Source organism: Tauraco erythrolophus, chromosome 1 (assembly GCF_009769465.1).
Source record: "Tauraco erythrolophus isolate bTauEry1 chromosome 1, bTauEry1.pri, whole genome shotgun sequence".
Lineage (NCBI taxonomy): Eukaryota > Metazoa > Chordata > Aves > Musophagiformes > Musophagidae > Tauraco > Tauraco erythrolophus.
The window spans coordinates 13,314,675-13,336,071 of record NC_141465.1 but is presented as its reverse complement, the minus strand read 5'-3'; the positions used below and the strand labels follow the sequence as shown (position 1 = coordinate 13,336,071).

The window sequence follows — 21,397 nt, the reverse complement described above, 5'->3', positions numbered from 1 at the left end:
ATTCTGAAAGCAGTTTTTAGCGCTGAACTCCCTCCGCCCGTAACATCACGGCTGTGTCCCGAACCAGGAGAGAGGCCAGAGCAGTGCTACACCTGGAATAACAACTCCATCTACTGGCACTTTGCAGTCCTGATCAACCGAATTCAGTCAGTGCTGGTTTCAGCTTTCCACCTTCCTACTTCACTTGAGAACCGCTAATTTGCGCAGATTAAATCACTCAGGAGGAAGGCAGACACTCAGTGATGCAGAGGAGATGAAGGAGAGACAGGCACGTCGAAAAGAAACTGAGATACAGTAGTCATTTGTCCATAATCGGGGACAGGACAGCCACTTTGGGATCTTGGACAGAACCAATACAACAAACACATTTCCAAACACAGAACAAACCTACTTTCTTGTGTAATGACCTCAAAATAGCCATGGAATTCCTTCTGTTCCTTGATTTGTGCTGCCTTAAACATTACCAGCATGAGATTATTTGTGGAAACAAGTGACACCAATGAATCAGCTGGTTCACAAGCTCTGAGGGGGAAGAAAGAAGAGTATGTAGGAAAGCAATCAGTAAAAAAAACTAAAACACAAACCCGAAAATCCAACACATTGCTCTCATTCTGTGCATGAATATTCCACTAGTGCAGAGCTTAGCTACTTCAAAGCCTAATAAAAACTCCATGCTCTTAAATGCAAAAGTACCTGTTACAAGGACAGTTAGAAACTCGGTATTGGAAAGTCACTTCTTACAAAAAAAGAAATAAATTGCAAACATGAGAAGGAAGATGGAACTGTCAGCTCTATGGGATGATAGTGACTTTCAGCCTTCACTCCAAGCAAAAATGAATGAAGCCAATATTAAAGAAAGCCTTATAGAAAGAGAAAGTGTATTTTACTCGATCAACAGATTTAGCTTGGGGAGTGGGAAAGACAAGCAAGTTATTTTTCAAGTTAGAAATGAAGAACCTGAGCCAATCAACTAGTCTCATTAAAAAAAAAAAATAAAAATGTTGCTTTCCATATGCATTACCTAGCAGATATCATCTGTCCTCTATAGATACTAACAAGTAATTGAACACCATCTGCTGTTTTATAGACAAGTGAGCGAATGATTCGAATGATTCCTAGAGGAGAGCTCTCAAAGAGGACAGAAAAGCCAATGCTCTTTTTTAAGGCTTATATGCACACTGATAGGTCAGAGAAAAGGATTTCAGGGGTCAAAACACTGAGCTCTTCATCTGCTTTATGGAGGTGCTGTGTTCACCTTGTAGTATGACAGAGCCCTGTGGAACTAGTTATCAGGAATTTCAAACAAAAAAACATCTCCGAACAAGCCTACTGGATCACTCAAGAGAGGAAAAAAAAAGAGAAAAAGTAATTAAAAAAGTCCACATCCCTCAACCCATCAGAACTACAACTCTAGATTTTAATGACTCTCTAAACTACTCAAATAGAGCAGCTAAAAAAAAAAAGCACTGAACTGATGAGTGACAGTAAGTATCCAAAGAATCACGAGACTTAGTTTTAGAATTTCAGTCTTCATATGAAGGGCACAGATCTTCACACTAAATAAGAGTTTGCTTAGGGGAGGAAATTTTCAATTTTTTTTTTGTTAGCATCTGTTTCCTGATAAGAAATTTTTAAATTTTTCTTTTAGTTAGCATCTGTTTCCTGATAAGAAACAGAAGATTCCACCCAGTAACATGTGAATTTCTGATAGTTCTGCAGCTAGGCAAAGATGCACTCCAGTTGAAGAATAAAGAAGAATTTAAAGAATATTTAACTGTTTCTTTTATTAGAAAGATCAACTTTTCCACTTTTGTTGAAAAAAGTATTTTGCCAGGTGTTGTGTGCATAACTCATGAAGATCAGAAGATGAGAGTATTTTTAACAAAACAATCCAAAACCCACTAAAAATTCAGCCAACAAATCTACAGGAAAAAAAGCGCCCTAATTATTGTTAATGAATTCTCAATGAAAATTTATACTCACTGGTACAATATCTTATGTTTGATTGGCATCAGAGAGTCATAAACGATTAGTGAGTCAGTGATGCAGTTATCTGCTTCAATCTGAAGGGATACTATTGAAAGACGGATAAGATGGTCCACTGATGCAATCAGCTTAAAATAGCAGATGGTTCCCCCTGAGGTAGCACGGATGTCCAGAGGAAAGTGCTCATGTAGGCGATCAGCATACAGATCATACATACAATTCGTTCCTGTGGAAACGTCACATTTTCAACACTGGTTACACTCACTACAAAACTATTAAATCCTCATGGAGTAAAAAAAAAAAAAAGAAAGAAAAAATCCTAAAAATAATTTTAAACAAAGGCAACATATGAAAACATAGCTAAACATGAAAACAAAGTAGTCTATAGCCGCTCTTTGTTTGCATCTTAGTTACAAGTCTGTGGTCAAGGAAAAGTCTATTCATAAAACTACAGAACATCTCAAACAGTGCTGTAAATAAGTCCTTGTAGGGTACTTGCAGAAAAGTGCCACCATTTTGTACAACAGGTATTTGCAGTTAAAGATCTGTGGAGCTCCTAGAGAATAAAGTACTTAAATAACTGTTAACTGGGAAACGTTCATCAAGGCAGAAATCAACTGTTCACTCCTACAGATGCTAGGAAATTTACAATAAATAAAATAAAAACCAAAATATAAATCAAGCTACATTTTTTTTATTACTCTGGGTTTTTTAGATTATTGTTCAAACACCAGGCTTCTCAATGTTTATTTTGAAATGAGCTGCAACTGTTACTTAAATTCAGATTCACCAATTCATTCAAGTTGGAAGGGATGCTAGGGCCTTTCTTGTTCAATGCCCTGCTCAAAGCAATGTCAGAATTAATTCAGACCAGGAGTGTGTCCTGTCAAGCCTTGAAAACTTTTACAGCATTACCAATCACTGCTAGAAATGGAAGTACCATGAAAGGTAAGCAATACAGCCTAGCCTACAAACACTTTCATTAAAATAATTTTAAAAAGGCAAAAAAAGTCTTTGTCATAATTTAGTCAAGAATCACCAGAAAATTACCCTACTTGCACTCAATTTTCCAATTAAGCTGGAACAGTTGTTGCTTTCAAGTGAAACATATTGAGGTCTTAATTTCAATTCAATATTGCAGCTCCCATTCAGCAAAAAACTTAGGGATTTTTTCATTTGTTCATATCTAAAACTCTTAACATAGTTCTTTGCAAGGTGAGAAGGAGGAAAATGAAAATTAGGGAGAATAAGATTCAAAGTAAATATTTGCATTAATTTCTGCCTATTAAAAACACAAGTCTCTGAAATAGCTACTATCGTGGAACACCAAGTAAAGTTCACTGTCAATTGTTGACTCAAATTAAATGTTGGCCTTTTAACCAGCAGGTACTCAAGACAGGAAGTGACAGGCTTTGTCTGACTTCTACTTCTAATTTACAGTCTTGAAACTACTGCTATGAGTGTTCATGAACAATCGGTAAGGGTCACATACTGTTCAACTGAATTACGGTTATAACTATTTAAAGCTTTAATTAAGCCATTTTTCTTCCTTCTTGTTATCTCTTCCCAATAACATTCTTTTTTATAGTAGTTATTTGTGCTTATTTACCCATCCCTAACAAAGCCAGCTTTGATCATAATCTTTATAATTAAGTCCCTACCATTATTTCTACTAAACAGTTATAATATAATGAGCTCACTGCTGGTGAGAAGCATGAGAAATTTCAGAGCTGACTGAAACTAGAAATAGTGCAAGCACACAAGTTTGAAACTGAAGATGGATACGTTCTTTACCCAAGCAGATCGTGCATAGCCAGATATCACGGCAATGCAAGTGACTTGCATCAGCTGAATCTCTCCAGGTCCCTTCTCCAGCCCATTCTTCAAGAAAACCGCACTCCGGTGCTGTGCTTGATCTAATAACTAGGTGCATCTTCATGCCAAAGTAGCTCTGTTGCTCTCAAAATAAAACCAGGAGATGCACCTTGCTTGTATGCTGCTGCGTTAACACTTTAACTTTTGCAAGATATTCTCTAATCCTAGGCGGAACGCTCCAGGTAACCTAACAAATGAAATTGCACCAATATAAGACTTTCTCACCTCCCGTGGCAATCCATGCTGTTGTTCCCCTGCAACTTTGTTGCATACCAGCACTAAACTGCTCAAAGATACCAGTTGCCATCTGTGGTTGACTACATTGTAAGTCTCTGACAGACATATAGGATATGGCAGGTCATCCTTCTCCCTTTGTGTGAAAGATACTGTGTAACTCCTAAAAAAGCCTTAGAATCAATATTTGCATTGCACTGTTCTTTCTTTTCCTTTAGGAAATGCACTCTGGAATAAATTGAAACAAAAGATCTGACTGTACTAATTCCTCTGCCCTGGAACACTGAACTGGGAGATGAAATTGCTGCGCAAGTAAGCATCAACGTACAAAATTCTTTTATATCTTTAAAATGCATGTGAGGTAATGTGACAAAGGCCCATATTGCAATGCTTTGCAGTTTAAGTCAGGAAAGATTTTGAGCAGATGAATGCTGTAGCAAACTTGACTTGAATTTTAAGAAATTACGGACTGATATCAATCTAAGTATTGCAAACTGTGGCCCAGGGTCTGTGACCCAAAGTCCACCTTTGGGTGGACAGCAGTACTAGGAGACCTCGACTTGGCTGCACTGGCAAAAGTAATTGTTGAATCCTGAGAAAGCATACAAGCTGAAACCTTGCAAGATAACAGAAACAAAAATCACAGATAGAAATGTAATTGTTGAAACAGTACAAGCTAATGTCTCAGAAAAGACAAATGCAGACATGGAAAGATACAAAGCCTTTAAAAAACTGAAAGGGTGCAAGTTCACAAGATGGAAAGTAAGCCTGTGTTGAGGAACAAGGGAGGCCAATGCATCCCTGCCTGATAGACAACTGCTGGCCCAACAGAGGTTTATCAGGTGTCTACATCAAAGGTGACTAGTATATCATTGCTTAGCATAGTAGTGCATTTTTTCTGGGTACCTACTCACACACAAGCTAACATAGGTGCACTGTACTTTTAAACTGCTTGTAAAGTCTCTCTACACACTGCCAAAGAACCCTACTAGGAGGTTTACAATACAAAATCAGGTATCTAGGTAATGTCTCCCATAGCCCTGGAAAAACTGAGCAGTTTAAAATAATTTCTGTTAGGGCATTCATCGAAAGAAACACTCATCATCAACCTTGGAGAAAAAGGAGTAAAGGATGATAAAGGATGGACAAAAGTATTGCTATTGTTTATCTCAAAAGCCAATAAACAGATTTAAATTCAGTACTGCCCAGTTTAGAAAAGCTTAATCTTCTCTTCAACACAGAGTGAATAGCAAACAACTAACAGACTGAGTTTACTTCCTACCATGCCACCAGGTACATCTTAAAATTTTACCAGTCAGACTAAAGGCATATAGTTTCCGAATTTGTCACGTGCAAGACTCTCGGCCACTCTTATAGCTACTCAGGACATAAATACCAAGGCTGAATTTAACCCTTTTCAATTAACACTGAACAGTATCTTTGAGCATAAGACATGAACTGAAAGCTTTGTTCTCCACCTCTCCTCTGCCAGAAAGCTGCCAAAACGGTGAATTACCTGTTCCCGTTGTTGACCAATAATCTGACCGAAGACCTGCTGCACAGAGAGAGAGTTGTGTGAGTATTCTCATTTGCCCAAAATCCAGAATTCAGGTTTAATTCAGCCACACTTCTTTAATCATAGCTGTTTTGTCCTGTGCGTTTAGTGCTATCTCAGCAAGGGAGGCTGCCTAAGCCCACTTCATTTCTGCAAATTCTGCAAGCGGCTTTGGAGGTATCACGTCCCCAGACATCTTAGCGCCTGAGGCAAGAAGAGACTGTATGTCAATTAAGCAGTCAAATTTACTTGAAGGACTGAGACAGATGTACTCAGGAAGTCATTTTCTGACCCTTGGCCAGAAAGTCTTTTTCAACTTTTAGTTGGAAAGAGTTGTTCAAATGAAATTTTTTCTGTCCTTTGTTCATAAAGCTGAAAATCACACAACATTTTGTGGCTAACTACATTAAAGAGATACCTGAAATCCTACATTGCTGACTTCTTCCCCAGGAGTGGCACGGGAGTTATTTAATAAAAGGGCAGCTTTATAATCTCTTTCTTAATCTTTAATAGAGGGGTGTCAAGAACCTCATTTTCAATGGAGGGGCTAAAGTTTGATCCATGTGGAAACCTTAATCCTTCATCTTTTTATACTTTTAAAGTCACAACTAATCTAAATCTGAGCTGGCTACAAGGTGTCAGGCTTAGCTCCTGGATTTGAACATAAGCATTCCAAGTAAAGGCAGTTTTGCAATCGGTGTTCACAGGGATACTTTGTACCTCGATTTGACCTCAAATCTGTTTTCTATTTTCCTTTTCCTTTTTTTTTTTTTTTCTATAATGTTTTTAATATTAGAAGATAAAAATGCTGGATAAAGATTTTAGTTTATTTACAAAATTTGCTACTCCAAGATAAAGATGCTTGTTTAACGAATTATTTCCTCAAGGATGTGGGTATGTGCTAATACTAACCACTTAGTACAATGGAGTCCATGTCAACTGCAAGGCCCTGAAGACTCCCCACCGAGGTCCGGTTAATGATACTTGTCTGAATGGAATCCTTTAAAATGGCAGCCACACAGTCCTCACACAGCACTTGGCCTTTCGCCTGTGGTACCACAAATACGATCCAGAAATGAATAAGGAGGCCTCCATTGTTGTTGTTGCTGAAATAAAAAGGTCCTACATATTACTATCATGTTGAAACTTTTCTGAAAACTAGACTCTCAACACAAGTTTCTGAAGTACAAATTTGGAAGAGTATGTTTTATTGGCTTAATTCCATCTTGCCTTTTCACTTTGACACACTGAATGTATTTTCTCTCCTAAACAATAAAAAAAGAAAAGCCCAGAATGCCAAAATGCGCTCCTCACAACCAGTCAGGAATCTTCACTAGACTAACTTCCTGAGGGCACCCGACTTTTGAGATATACGCAAATCATCATATCTACTTGAATTAGAGCTGGATTATCTCCTAAAGATCATTGGTTTGGAATAACTAAACCTCTAGCATTAATTAAATACATAATATTAGAGTAAATGTACTTTTTTTCAGTATAGGGATTTATGCCTTCTTCTGTCAGTAGAAAATAGTTTTATACCAATAACATTACTTATAAAATATGTGCAACCTGGCCAGTAATACAGAGTTGTGCTCTAACAGCACATTGAAGCAGTTAAACTTCCATGTGACCTATCAGCCAAAGTACCACCAAACCTTTTTAAGAATATTATTTCTATTTACCTTAGATTATACTCCTGGCAGACAAGGAACTGCTTATATGACTTTAGTTTGCCCTTACTTTTGTGAAACGAATTGGTACAGATAATAGATATATTTTGTAATCAGTGCAAGTGCATAGCAAAGAGATTAAATCTTAACTACCAAAAATAGTTTTCTCTTGTGAGTTCATTATATCATATACTACCCAACACAAATACAATTACATTAAACACGGTTTTACCTGACTTCTGAAACTGTGGACTGCTTATAAAATTTGGAGAAAGAGGAGGTTGTATAGACCAAGTTCATCTGAAAGAGAAAGTATTAAACCAATGTAGATTTAGCATTTCTCAAAATGAGTCGTACTTGGAGATGTTACATGCCTAGGCTTTCCAGGCAACATCCTTTTTTCCACCAAGAATATGCAGTCTGCGCACACTTCCAGACATATAACAGCCAAGCTGGGCAGACCAGCAGACAGGAACAGACCAGCTCTGCGATGCAAGTCCAGATAACAAGTCCAATATTCCCAGGAAACATCAAATCATCTGCCCATGGCCAGCTGACACGTACGGCAATATTTTTTCCAAATAAATGAGTTTTGAAAAGAGTTCACATTCTTCACCCAGCAAATCCCAAACACAGAGGGCTTTCCTATTCTGATGCTGAAATTTAGGGCCAGTCTTCAGGAAATTACCACGTACTCATAACATTTTGTGTGTTGGTACTAAGGTGTAGTTAACAGAATATATAAGAGTTTTTTCCACAGAATCACAAAAAGACTGAGATTGGAAGGGGCCTCTGGAGAGCATCTAGTCCAACCCTCTGCTCAGAGCAGGATCAACTACACTAGGTTGCTCAGGGCCACATCCAGTCGAATATCTCTAAGAATGGAGACTCCATAGCCTCTCTGCACAACTTGCTCCAGTGTTTGATCACCTTCACACTTAAACAGTTTTTTTAAATGTTTATGTGGAATTTTCCTGGATTTCAATTCAGTTTGTGTTTATTTGCTTCTCTAATAGCTTAGTATTAACATATTTCTTTCCAATACACAGTGTAATATACGAGGAGAAGTTCATTGAAAGCAAGCTCTCAATTCTGCTGGTTCTTTGTGTGTGACGATACCAGCGCGATGGTAAACTCTATTCCTCTTGTTCAAAGAGGCACGCTTCTAAAGCCAAAAGGTGACATGTACCTCAAGCTGTTCAGACCTCAACCTGCTGCTTCATGGTTAAAACTATAGAATCATAGAATGGTTCGGGTTAGAAGGGACCTCAAAGATCATCTAGTTCCAACCCCCCTGCCATGGGCAGGGAAACCCTCCACTACACCAGGTTGCCCAAAGCCTCATCCAACCTGGCCTTGAACATTTCCAGGGATGGGGCATCTACAACTTCTCTGGGCAACCTGTTCCAGTGCCTAAATTAATTCCCAAGGGACTGTAACACAGATTATTTTGAAGCAAAGGCTGTAAAAATCACATTAATATTAATCCCTAACTTTCAGTGTTTGACACATGAAGTTCAAAGAATTATTTTATGGACCTGGATAACATGAGTGGACCTCAATCTTTCTCCAGGTTAGGCCACAGCAGATTCTATATATTACTGTTACTATCGAATGGGAAAGCACCCTATCTTGAGAGGTTCTTCCACTACCACTCTGGGGGTCTCTGAGCCAGGAGTCATGAAAAAAAGGATTTCAAGGAGAAAAACAAACAAAAACCCACATCCTTACTAGCAACAATCATGGCACCAAGAAGTGCAGTTTTAGCAATGTAAAATCCGTTACTGAGTTCAGGTAAAGTTTACACATAAAAAAGATTATTTCCAAATTATGTTCAAGTAATAGGTGGTGACAGTGGCAGTTCACACCAGCTGTCACCTCTCTCCACTATGTGCGACAATGGCAGGATGCTCTGGGACAAGAGCAAGACATGGGGCTCGCAGCAGGTTAGAGCTGCTCCATGGAGAGTAGGGGAAGGACACATCCTGTGCTGGTTGTCTGTCACCCCTGTCTGGAAGCACTTCAGTTGCTAATGTGCAGGACTAGGAAAACTAGACTGTCCGCTTTCAAATTTTCAAATCTTTTTTTTTTTTTTTTTTGAGAAGCTCAGGGCACAGGGAAAAGTCGTTCCTCTTATCAAAGTTAGAGCTGGAAAACAGGAACATGAGTTCATATTATAAGATGACAAAAACTTAGCGATTATTCAAAAATATCTTTGCTGCATCTGATGTTTGCTTAGCAGTTTTCTTGCTATTGCTTGAATCCTTCTGTGGACAGTGCTGCATCTCCTGACATTAATGTCTTTTTCCTCCTTACACCAAATGTCTTTAAAGTCAAATTTGCTTTTAGCCAAGATTTCTATCCCTCTCTTCCCACTGTAGGGCAGCCTAAAGTGCCTACTTCTGCTTTGACTGATCCAAGGTGTTTAAGAAGAATAACGGTCTTTAGAATACCTGGCATCAGAAGCAAATGTAAATGTAAATACGTTTGAGAGCTCTAGGGTAATTATTGATGCTCTAAGGCAGAAAACTGGCAGCAGATACAAATTTAAATGCAAAAGACTTCATCGATTTAGTGTCTCAAAAGTGGCAATTAAGTTTTGAAGGGCTTATGTACAGTTCTTTTCACAGACTCTGCTTTGTCGGGGGAAATACTTAAAACTTTTAGTAAATGTAAAAGTTAAACAGATCTTTTCAAAACTCGGTTTGTGATTAACAAGCTGAAAGCACTCACTCCCTTCCTGTCTCCAGATAGCCAGCCTTTGTACGCAGTCTTCCAGTGGGGGAAAAAAAAATAAAAAGCAGAACACCACAGCAGACTCAATGGCACCTTGCACCTCTTGTTCACAGCTCTGATCTTTTTGCTAGCCAAGCAACCCACTCATCTTACCACGTGCTGCACATTCTGTGCCACGGAGAGGAATTCTTTCGACTCCTTCTGCCTGTATTCTGGGAGAAACTCTATGTTGGCAACACGAAACAGTCCAACAAAATACAATGCATCTTTGTTTTCTGCCTGAACTGCAAAGAAATAAAGATGACAGTTAGCCTCCAATTACTTTTTTTTTTTTTTAAATGACAGTGAGGATTTTTCCAATTAAATTCTAAACCAAATTAATCTATTCAGCTTTACAGTGGAAAGGACTACCAATGAACACTACATTTTCACAGCCAAACTGTGCTAGATGAGTACCACAATATGGAGGTTAATTAAGCACCTGAGATATCACTGTACAAATGAACCAGTATAACAAAGGCAATATCAACACCCAGATTCTGGAGCATCCCTGAGGAATCTTAGGCAATATTAGCATTGAGGGTTTGAAGAGGAGAACATAGCTTTTGCTGCTCACTTAGACACTTCAAGCAAGAAGGAAACACTCCACAGAAGTGGCAATTTCTTGTCCTGTCCAGTGTTTTTACAGGTCTTAAAATAAATATTTGCTGTCTATATTTTATTCCCCTTTAATTTCTTTAAGTCTATTCTGCATGAGACACGAAGAACTTGCCTGGCCTTCAGCAGGCCAAGAAACACAGTTGAAGACAAACTTTAAGGAATTAAGTTCCTACAAACTGTCAGGTCTGCGCAATTAACTAGCACATGTGAAAAATGTTTTGCATAACACTTAAAATAAAAAGTCACACTCCCTAAAGCAAGTAGCTATGCCTGCTCTTATAACTACTTATAATGGTAGGCCTCATTTAAGTAAGTTTCATGTTTATTTTAGAAACAGCCTTCAGTACAAGTGAGATCCTAAATCCAACTGAAAGAGCTATTGGGGATAGTGATGTATGAAATTCGCATGAGCTTCCAGCAACTCACCAATAAAGAGCCACAGTAATGTCCAGGTTACAACTCCTAAAATAAATAGAATGAGGGTGAAGATAATTATTTTGTTTTGAAAATTCCACAGCAACTTATCTTTTTTCTTCAGTTTCAATTTGCCATGTTTTTTCCTTGCCAGAATCCTCTTCGCCAACTTATCTTCTGCAGCTACCATTTGGACTGAAATGTTGGCTACCTAAAATAAGGTGAAAGACAACAAAAGACGTGGTACATTTCTAACAGCAATTGACTAACCAGCGACTAGAACAGATTCCCACACATATTTGTTTGTTACTGAATATATACAACTATAATTACTTTTGTAGCAGTTTAAAACCCTAGTCAGAAAGTAAAGTCCTTTTTTTTTTTCCAGACACTTGCTGATATAACACAGAGTCAGCCCCTGTTGCATCAGGCTGTAAAAACACAATGTACATTAGGATAACAGTTCACCATGCAATAGCCACTCAGCATTAACCATCGGAATAAACGCTAATATTCTTGTGCGTCCCTCATTAGTGCAAGTTAGCTCTCTTTAGTCCAAAGGGTAGACAACGCTGAATTGCCTTGCACTGTCTGCAGCTGAGAGGTTTACGCAGACAAGTACTGCAGAACAGCAGCTTGGTAACATAACCTAGCAAGGTGTCTCATGACCCAAATAGTTGCTATGCTTATGCAAGTTTGGTGCGGAAGCAGGCACACATTCAGCCATTCATTCCCTTTGTGTGAAATGGGAAGGTTAGCAGGGTATTCAAATAGTCAATCCTTTGCCAATACTACGACTAGTCATTTCCCTGCTAAAGAACCAAGAGACAGGCACATGCACACTATCGATTTTCCCTCTCAGCTCCTGGTCAAGATGTCACTGCTGTTCAAAGAAAAGCCGCTTTCTTCTCAGACCAGAACTATCCAAGTACAACTGGGAGCAACCCATTAATTTATCAGAAAAAAGTCTCTGCTTCCTTTCAAGATGAGAAACAGTGGGTATAGACATCCTCCGCCTGCATATCCAGCTCCCTCTAAGAAATACTCTCCAGTGATCAGGAGGACACAGCACAGGTCTTGCTGGGACAAGATCTGAACAAGGTCATCACTTGGATATCCAGCCCCTTGACAGTTTATTTTGAACTACAGTCCCAGATTTTCTGCAGCTACATTCAAAATAACTCCTGACCATCTTATCTAGGTACAAAAGACTACTGTGTGACTATTTCTGCATTTGCAGGAGCAGTTTCTACTTCCTATAAGTGTCTTATGTATCTACGTCTACTTATGTATCTGTAAGTGTCTTATGTATTTTCTGTTCTGGAAAATCTGTTTGTACCAGACACTCCCCAAGGCATTTTCGTCTGCAGAAGATAATCGACACATTTAAGCATACAAATAATGTCTATCAGTTGCTGCAGAACAGCAAAAGCTGTCTGAGAAAATCTCTGGGACTTCATAAAATTCCCACTTGGTGAGCTCCTGTGTCAGTCAAACACTTCTTGTGAGATCAATAATAGGTTCAATCACCTTTTCTCAAGCCAATTCATTGTCTCATCTATGCAGAGGTTAGCTGGTGAGTTCCTGGACCACTCAGGGTATTAATGACCAAGTGCACCGGGTATGAACACAGGCATAGCTGTGATATCCAGCTGCATCAGAATTAGAACTATAAAAACCCTTGAATTTCCTCCTTTTATCCCAACGATAACAGAAGTTACATAATATTGCCACATCGATGAGGAACACGCAGGAAAAATATTCCAAAACCATGTTGATATGAGTGAGAGGGAAGCTGTCCAAAGGCTGCCTTAGGAAGTTATGGGTTCTCCATGACTGGGGGTGTGGACAAACACCAGTCAGCAATCAGCAGCAAGAGTTTTAGTGAGAAGTCTTCTATGAAGCACAAAATAGCCTTTGAGACAAAAAGACCTGACCCAGGAGCTCATACATACAGACATGGAACTGAACTTTGCCATTCTAAAGATGAAGACCAGACCAAAAAATATCTTCTTCCCTGTCTTTGGAATAGTCAATTCATTTTCAGGGCATTTTCAGAGTGGGTCTCCCCCATCTCACAGCTGATTTTACGCCATTTGTGGGAAACATACTCAGAGGTATATCACCTCTCAGGAAAGCAAATCGAGAATCCCTGACAAAGACCAATGATAACCAGTCTATGACTTGCTCAAAGAAAAGACAGCCTCACTCTGCCAAGGGACAACCCCTCTCCCATCACCTATTTCCTTCTACACCCACACAGAAACACACCGAGGAATTCACAATCGCGCTAGAACAGATGCACATACAACAGCACATACAACGTCTGCCCCCGACTCGGGCAGATCTGGTTGTTCCCAATGATCAATAGACCCTTCTTAGTCTCTGCAGAGCTACAAGGGGTAGGTAGCAAGGAGAAAGGCTGCAACAAGCTGCCAGGCTGTTTGCCATCATTTCATTCTTCGAAGCCTCTCAGAAGGCACACTGCAAGAGCGTGGCCTATCGTAGACTAAAAGCTGTGGGCACAAGGCTCATTTTTCATCCCTACTAACAATATCTCAGTTGAGGAAGGAGAAGACTATGAAAGTTTGGAGTACCCAGCTAAGAACTGCACTCCAAAATATCAATGTGGCATGCTAAGTTTAAGACAGTGGCTACAAAATCTATGTGTTGATGGAGCTTGACACCCAGGAAATGCCAAGCATAGCTAGTAGACGTTTGCAGAAGCAATACTGTGAAATAATCTACAATAAGTAGTTGTTTCCTTCTGCCCAACACTAGTAGGAGCCACATCTGAAGTACTGTGTCCTGTTTTGGACCCATCAGTATTACAGAGGTGTTGATAAACAAGTGATTTCAGGGGAGGCCCACCAAGAGGTGAGGGGCTGGAGAACGTGATGTACAGCAAAAATCTGAGAGCCCTGGGATTGTTTAGCTGAGACAAGGAGGTGAAGTCAGTGTGAGTAAATCTAATTATAGATGTCCCTACCTAAAGTGGGTTATGGAGAAAACAGCCACATTTTTCTCACTGATGCACAGTCAAGAGTCACACGTGGCAGCCAGGAAAAGTCCAGCTGGACATACTGGGGGGCGATGGGGAAAAGAGGGGAAGAGAAAAGTATTTCACTGTGAGGGTCATGCACCTGAGTCATGCCCAGAGAGGTCAGGGAACCTCCATCCTGGAGATATTCAAAACTCAGAGGGACAAGGCACCAAGAAACTGTTCTGGCTTTGACATTAGCTCTGTTTTTAAACAATGGTTGGTAGATCACATTGGTGGGGACTTCTGAAAGTAAGTTTTTCTATGATTCTCTGACATTATGCCCTAGTAACGCTTTCAATAAGAGCTCTGCATATCCTCACAGAGAGAGAAAAAGCAACATCATCACAACTATCCTGCCAGTCTCATAGCCAAATACAATGGCTAGCAACCTTTGACCTCAGAGTTGAGGATGTTCAAATATGACAAAAAAAACCACCAGTAATAAGTAATAATGAGTAGAGTAATAAGACCTGGTAGTACAGTTTACAATTTCCTCAAACAAAACATGAAAGCATTGAACTGGAAGGTTTTAGACTCATATCTTCTTATGTGCATTTGTTTTGCGTGTTCTCAAGAAGGACTCAACTTGCCTGTCTTCCATATTTGTCAAAAACCTTATTGAGTATAATTCTGTTTAAGGATAAAAATCAAATTGCCCATCTCTTTGTTTAAAGCTCTGCTCTGTCACGTAAAGTTCCATTATACTCTCAGGTTTTCAGTAGGACAGCTGACACAGCTGAATGAATGCTCAATTCTGACATCTGAAATTCAGGCCACTTTCATCAAAGTTCCCCCAGGAATATTTTATATTTAAGTGTTCCCATGTCGTACTTTTTTGTAACTGTAGATCTAACCACACAGATTTATTCTTAAAAATTAGATACAAAGTTCCTGTCAAGGATCCTTAAAGATTGCTCAAGATTGACATCACTGGACTGTAAATATGCACTTGAAACAGCTAATGCTTTCATTGCATTCACCACAATTCTAATCTTATTTTTAAAAATGTACTTCTTGTATCAAGGCTTGCATGGGAAAGCTCTCTGTTACACAGGATTCATAGGAATGTTGAATGCTATAGACTACATTTTAAATATTTCTCTATATTGTATTAATTTACCATAAACAATCTATAATAAGAAAAACAAAGGCAGTGTTAAGATGTTCCCTTTCCCCAGTAAGGATCACAACTTTTAATTCAGCTTTCCTCTCCACTGCAACTTAGTTGTTGTATTGTAGAATTGGTTTCTAGCTAAAATTGCAATTTGACTATCCCCGTACACTGAATAATTTAACTGCTTCTTTGTCACGAGCTAACATTCATGCAGTAATCCCTTCCTGTATCTTCTCAGGGAAAAGCAAAATGCATTATCTAGTTTAATGTTGCCTTTCTCACCTAGAAATTGATTTATTTTTGGAAAAACGTGCTGCCATGACACCAATATAAGCTTCTCCTATTTTTCACTGGCATTTTCATTATTTCAGTGGCCTGAAAATACATGTTACTAGCAATCTGAAGGTATACAACATATGCTGGCATTTTCGGATTGAGTTATAAAACAGAAAGTTAAAAGAAATCTAACCGGGATGTGAAGTTTAATACTTGAGAATTAGATCATAAGAGATCTAATAGTGTCAAGTAGGGTATGAAATCAAGAATGCTCAAGTCACCTACTTACACTTAGTTCTTCTTCAGGTTTAGCTGCTGAGTGGTCGTTTTTGTCATCCATTCCAGCAGAATTAATTTTATCGCTTGTCCCAGTTGAAAAAGAGCCTTGCATCTTTTCTCAGGCACCACTTCTTCTGAAGCTGAAGACAGCTAACGGCAACGTCCAGGACCAAGAGAGGCATCAATTTACTTTGATGAGTTTCCAGTTGTAATCTCATCTGCCCTGTTGCTCTTTTGTGAATATCAGAAGGATGCTATCAAGTAACTTTAAACATCAAAGTTGGACTGAATAAATAGACTTTTTGTAGTCTTTTCAAGCTGAAATAGACTCCAATGTGTTAAAACAAAACCAGAGTGCTAAAATCTATATGTCATTAAAACTTCGAAAAACTAGTTGCCATAAACAAGAAAATTAGCAAGTAAAATGTAAATATGAGAGCAAAATCATGAAAGTAAAAGAAGGAAAATAAAGTTAAGCACTTTGAGTAAGAGTGTTGCAAATAGCAGATAATCATTGCAAACCAAGAAGAGCATTTTAACTCTCTTCAGAATGTTGTAATGTGCCTTTGAACATTCAAATTTGGTTATTTTATTATAACTGAGAAATAAGCTGCTACAGGCAACATATTGTATATGGCAAAAATAAATCAAGCTTCGAACTGAGAATCCTTTTTGTAATCAGATGCAGGAAGTCACTTGTACCATAACAGTTCCATCCTATTTTCTTTGATAATTAAATATTTATGGAGGATGTAAAACAGTACTTTCCTCAATGGATGCTAATTATAGAGCTACCTTTACTTTTAAGTGATTAACAATCTCAATGCCTTCCTTGGGTTAGCTTCAGAACTGGCACTGGAGAAATGCCAACCTTTTATAAAAAAAACCCACACATTCTATCAATTTATCTTTTAAGATATAAAACGTAGAGTAACTATCATAAAAGCTTTAACACCACAGTAGTGTAGAGGCATAGAATAGAAAAGATGTATCCAGACCTCGCAACAGGTGACCACCAGATGTGATCTACACTCCATTGGTGTAACCTGCAATAGATGACTTCAATTACAAAGCAGGACATCCTACAGTTAGGTAATATACTTTTAAACTAAAATATTTCTTGTCTGTGTGTTAGTCTTTGGCTTATGTCCTGAAGCACAATATTTATGTCCTCGATTGTTGTTTGTTATTTGTTCTAGAATTGCAACATATTTTAACCCTGTGAAGAAATACTTTAAATTTTGGGCCTTATTAATGCTTTAGTAGCATAGGAGAATCTAATAATTTATTTCATATTATGATACATAATTGCTTCCAACTGCCACTTTTTATTTTTAATTACACTTAATTTTGGGGGGACGACCATGGTCTCTGAAAGTATTTGTGTAATTCCCAAAAGCCTTCCACTATCCTGTGCACAGGGAATTACTATGATACAAACGGTACTTCAGAAGCTGATCCACAGATTAAAAGAGCTTTTTACAGGAAAATACTTTGTCAGTATCAAAGTCTTTTGCCTGTTTATTAAGTCCTTTACACTCTGAGGAAGCAGGGTTATCTCCAGATTTCACTTTTCTTCAGCCATTTAACTTCACATATTTTATCCTGAGAAGATAAAAATAACCATGGTGTTTGTTACTGAAGTAGCAACAAGAGCCAATCAAAAGATATAGCATTAAACGTGTGCTTTAAACCTAGTGTGACAATTATATGCCATTTTCTCTAGATTACACAGAAAGGCTCAGGTGGAAGTTATTTTAATTCCTTCAGTGAGATAAATAACATTATTATGCACCTTTCACATACCAAAGGTGTATATGGGCCGCTTAAATGAAATAAATAAATGAAGCACAAAATAAAATTATGAAGATGGAGGAAGAAGTCCTCCAGGTGTCAGAGCAGAGATCCTTGCTGCAGCCTGTGGAGGAGACCATGCTAGAGCAGATGGATATTCCCAAAGGACTGCAGCACATGGAAAGACCATGCTGGAGCAGAGGAAAACAATGAGAAAGAAGGAACAGCAGAGAGAAACCACTGTATAGTGACCATAGCCCCCCATCCTCACTGCGCTGCTCAGACTTTGGGAGGTGGAGAGAAATGGACAAGTAGAGGAGCCGTGAGGGAATAAATGAAGTTGAGACCGGGAAAGAGGGGAGAGACAGTGTTGCTTCAGTGTTTGCTTTGTTCTTTCCCACTACTCAAATTAGTAGTTACATTTTTATTTTAATTGGCAATAAATTATGTCAGTTTCCCCCCAAGTTGAGTCTGTTTTGCCTGCAACAGTGATTGGCAAGTAATCTTCCTGTCTTCATCTCAGAGCACTATTTTTCTCTCCTTCCTGTTCTTCCTATTTTCAATCCCCATCTTGCTGAAGAGGGGAGGGAGGTACTGAGCAGCTGGGTGGGATGTTGTCTGATGGCCATGACTAACCCACAACAGTGTTGCAGTGCCTGATACTCACTTCCCCTTCTCCTCCTTTTAAAAAGCAAAACTAGGGTTTGAGTATTTTTCAAGATAAGTACATTCTGTTTCCAAGTAAAGCAAAGAATGAAGAGGCTGGCAAACTGAAATAAAATATGAAATACATTAGAAATAAAAAATCTGATGAAAGTGTTTCATTCTGTTTCATTAATTGCAGGTTCCCTATACAAAAAAAGCCTGAAGATTAAAAAAAATCTGAAGCCAATGCAAACCATAGGCTTAGTCTCTCATTTTCACCTGACAGATACCAGTGATTTTACATCAGCTTGAAAAGTTAGTGTGAGTCAATTACACCCCTTCTGAGAAACATACTTTCACACAGGTCCACCTGAAAGGGCCATTGGCTTTAAGCCATTACTTGGTGTCCATGAACTGGTATTGAGCAGCTTAATTTTATCTCCTGCAAGTAATGCATATCAAAACACGCCTCTTACCTCTTTCTGACCCAAATCAACGTGATGCATTGATTAGTTTCAGAAGCATCCTTTTTTCTTGCCCTTGTCATGGCTTCCAGACCAGTTCCACCTCCTCATGCTTTCCTAATACTACAAAACCCACTGTTACAAATCACAGACTTCTCAGTTTATTCACACAATGACAGTGACACTTGGTTTTACTTGTGTTGTTCTCTCTTAGGGCTGTGGTTTCCTCATGCACATCTGTTTGGCAGCCTGATTTTCTATTCCCTCTCTCTCCAAGACCCAGACATAACCAGGGGCACCCTGTTAGTCTAACCTGTGACCACACCCCAGCCCACTGAGTCTCTTGTTAAGGGAAAGGCTGCAGCAGATCTGTGCAAGGGCCTCAAGCCACAGCTGAGATGTCTGCCTGTACTACACAGATATTGTGGAGGAAGCTGGGACACCAACAATTCCGCTCTTTAGGAGAAAAGACTTGTCTTGCACTGCACAAACCTAGTGCTACGGTAGGAGAGAGGGTTCATCTCACCTGACTCAGACTGTCTAGAAGGTAGGCACATAAATCCAAGGTTGTTTTCTAGAGTCAGTCCATACCCACTGGTAAAAGAGAAGCATTGAAGACAGAGAAGAAGAATCACACTTTCACCACTGAGTACAGATAGAAAAGAGGCAATTATCTTAGACTCGAACAAACTTATCATCCACAAAATCCACTCTGTACAATAGAAGCCTTTCCCTTCTGACCAAAGCTTCCCTCATGATCAGTTCAGAAGCAGTCTTTCTTGCTCCTTTAACCGATCGGAGCCTAGAACCAGCTTGGCAGATCAGCCCACTAACATATCAGGGTGCTCTAGGGAGCTACTAACCTCACCATGTCATTTTTTTTCTTAAACTGAACATCAAAAGTGACAGTTTGTTTGTGTTTCAGAATCTCCTTTTGCTAATCAGTGATGTCTAACAAGCTGCACAAAAATGTGGGAGGAAGAATAGTCCATACACCATGCAAAGTTAGTTCTACCAAAAGCTGGCTTTGGTACCTATAAGAATTCTCTAGCGTGTTGGTTGTACCAGTTTTTCTTCAATCAAAACTCAGGCAAAGCACAGGTCTTAACATGTCTGTGAAAACTAAAGAAGGATTTAAATGATGATTTATAATAACATTTGATAAGGCATTCACAAAGCTTAAGTCAATCAATTTTCACCAGAGCTGACACTCTGGTGAAATCAACACTGTACAATTGCACGTTTTGTCCCTTGAATAATTTCTTCAAATTACAACCAAGATCACGTCTAACAAAAGCAGAAAGTTTTGGCTGTCCTTCCTAACAACACAGCTGAATTTGTAATTCAGCTTCAGTTTGAACCTAGGTGTAGGTATTTGACCTTCTCTTCCGTAGACACGTACTAATAATGACTGGTATAGCATTAATAGCCTGCAGAGACTGCATGCACACAGGCAAGTCATTAACATTTTGGATACATCTCTTCCATCACAGGAGACACAATCAGCACAGAGTAGCTGTTTCTTTAATTTTTTTTGAAGTTGAAATTGTGAGCAAGTTGAAATGAGGCTTTTATGAAAGTATGGAAGTGGGCGGCAATTTATTACTAAATGCTAAATTATTAATAGTTTACTACTAATTTATGTTTCAGTATCAACTTTGAACCTCTTTCTACTCCCTCATTGAATGAATACCATACTACCTGCCTTCAATATCTTTGTCATCTGGAGATGCAGCTTCAAATCACAGTGCTCATATGTATTTTTTCTTCTCCTGAGCTCTTACCTAATTTCTGATTCCTGACAATGCTTGACTATGCACTACAGACCTCTGATGTAACAAAATACTTTCCAACAGCCAAAATCATCTTGGAAATTACAGGCAATTGGGCTGTCTTCAAAGACTCAGACACGACACGTAGCTGCCATTGACAGAGCATATCCGAAATGAAGCAGCTGCCCACCTTGTGTGTTAGCCTCCCTGGGCGCTAATAGAGCTGTTTTGCCTCACTTATGCCGAGTGAGAACAATGTCGTTATTTGTATCCCCATCAATTTAAATTGAAACAAAAAGGCTAAGGGAGCACATCTATTGGCCACAGTATCCATTCATCAGTCTGTGGCATTTTAAGGACAGACAAGCCCTGCTATTCCATCAGTTAATGGTCTCGCACCACTCGTCTCTTATTGAGGCCACTAGCTAATTTTAATCTCAATTTCTTTCTTGCTTATACGAAACTGGACAGCTATGTATGGTAGGGAGCAAGGCAAGTAGCGTTGACACAGCGTACACAAATCATCCTACTAGATTAAATATAACTTGTTAGGAGAATCAAAGTGCTATAGGAAGCCTGCTGGGTTTCAAATTAAACAATATTTTTAAAAAGATAGAGTTTCCACAATAATGAGGTGGACCCGGTTGAGCTAGCGCTGAAGTCACTGATAACACCCTCTACAGAAGTCAAGTCACAGCAGCACTTCAGCCAAGCAAAAGCAATGCTTGTGGCTTTTCAGGGGGTGAGATGTGCTGATGTGCAGACTCCCATCTATCGGAATGCTCAGTCACTTGCACTTGGATAGGTCAGGCCTGAGCAGAGTTTGACAAGCCAAACCAAAGCTCTTACTCTTACTGGTGAATGTGTCTGTGCTCCT

The 21,397-nt window shown here is 39.0% G+C and overlaps 1 protein-coding gene across 1 annotated transcript in view; it reads right to left on the bottom strand.

Annotated features, from left to right (window-relative positions):
• TMPRSS7 (transmembrane serine protease 7) overlaps window positions 1–15,957 on the bottom strand; it is a 31,589-nt gene extending 15,632 nt beyond the window's left edge. The window contains exons 1-8 of the mRNA XM_009977821.2: window positions 15,856–15,957; window positions 11,146–11,344; window positions 10,213–10,343; window positions 7,556–7,623; window positions 6,563–6,756; window positions 5,612–5,650; window positions 1,984–2,212; window positions 392–522 (exon numbers count right to left, since the gene is read on the bottom strand). Coding sequence (XP_009976123.2) covers window positions 392–522; window positions 1,984–2,212; window positions 5,612–5,650; window positions 6,563–6,756; window positions 7,556–7,623; window positions 10,213–10,343; window positions 11,146–11,344; window positions 15,856–15,957 — 1,093 coding nt within the window. The remainder of the gene's footprint in view (window positions 1–391; window positions 523–1,983; window positions 2,213–5,611; window positions 5,651–6,562; window positions 6,757–7,555; window positions 7,624–10,212; window positions 10,344–11,145; window positions 11,345–15,855) is intronic.
• Window positions 15,958–21,397: the final 5,440 nt, after the last annotated feature.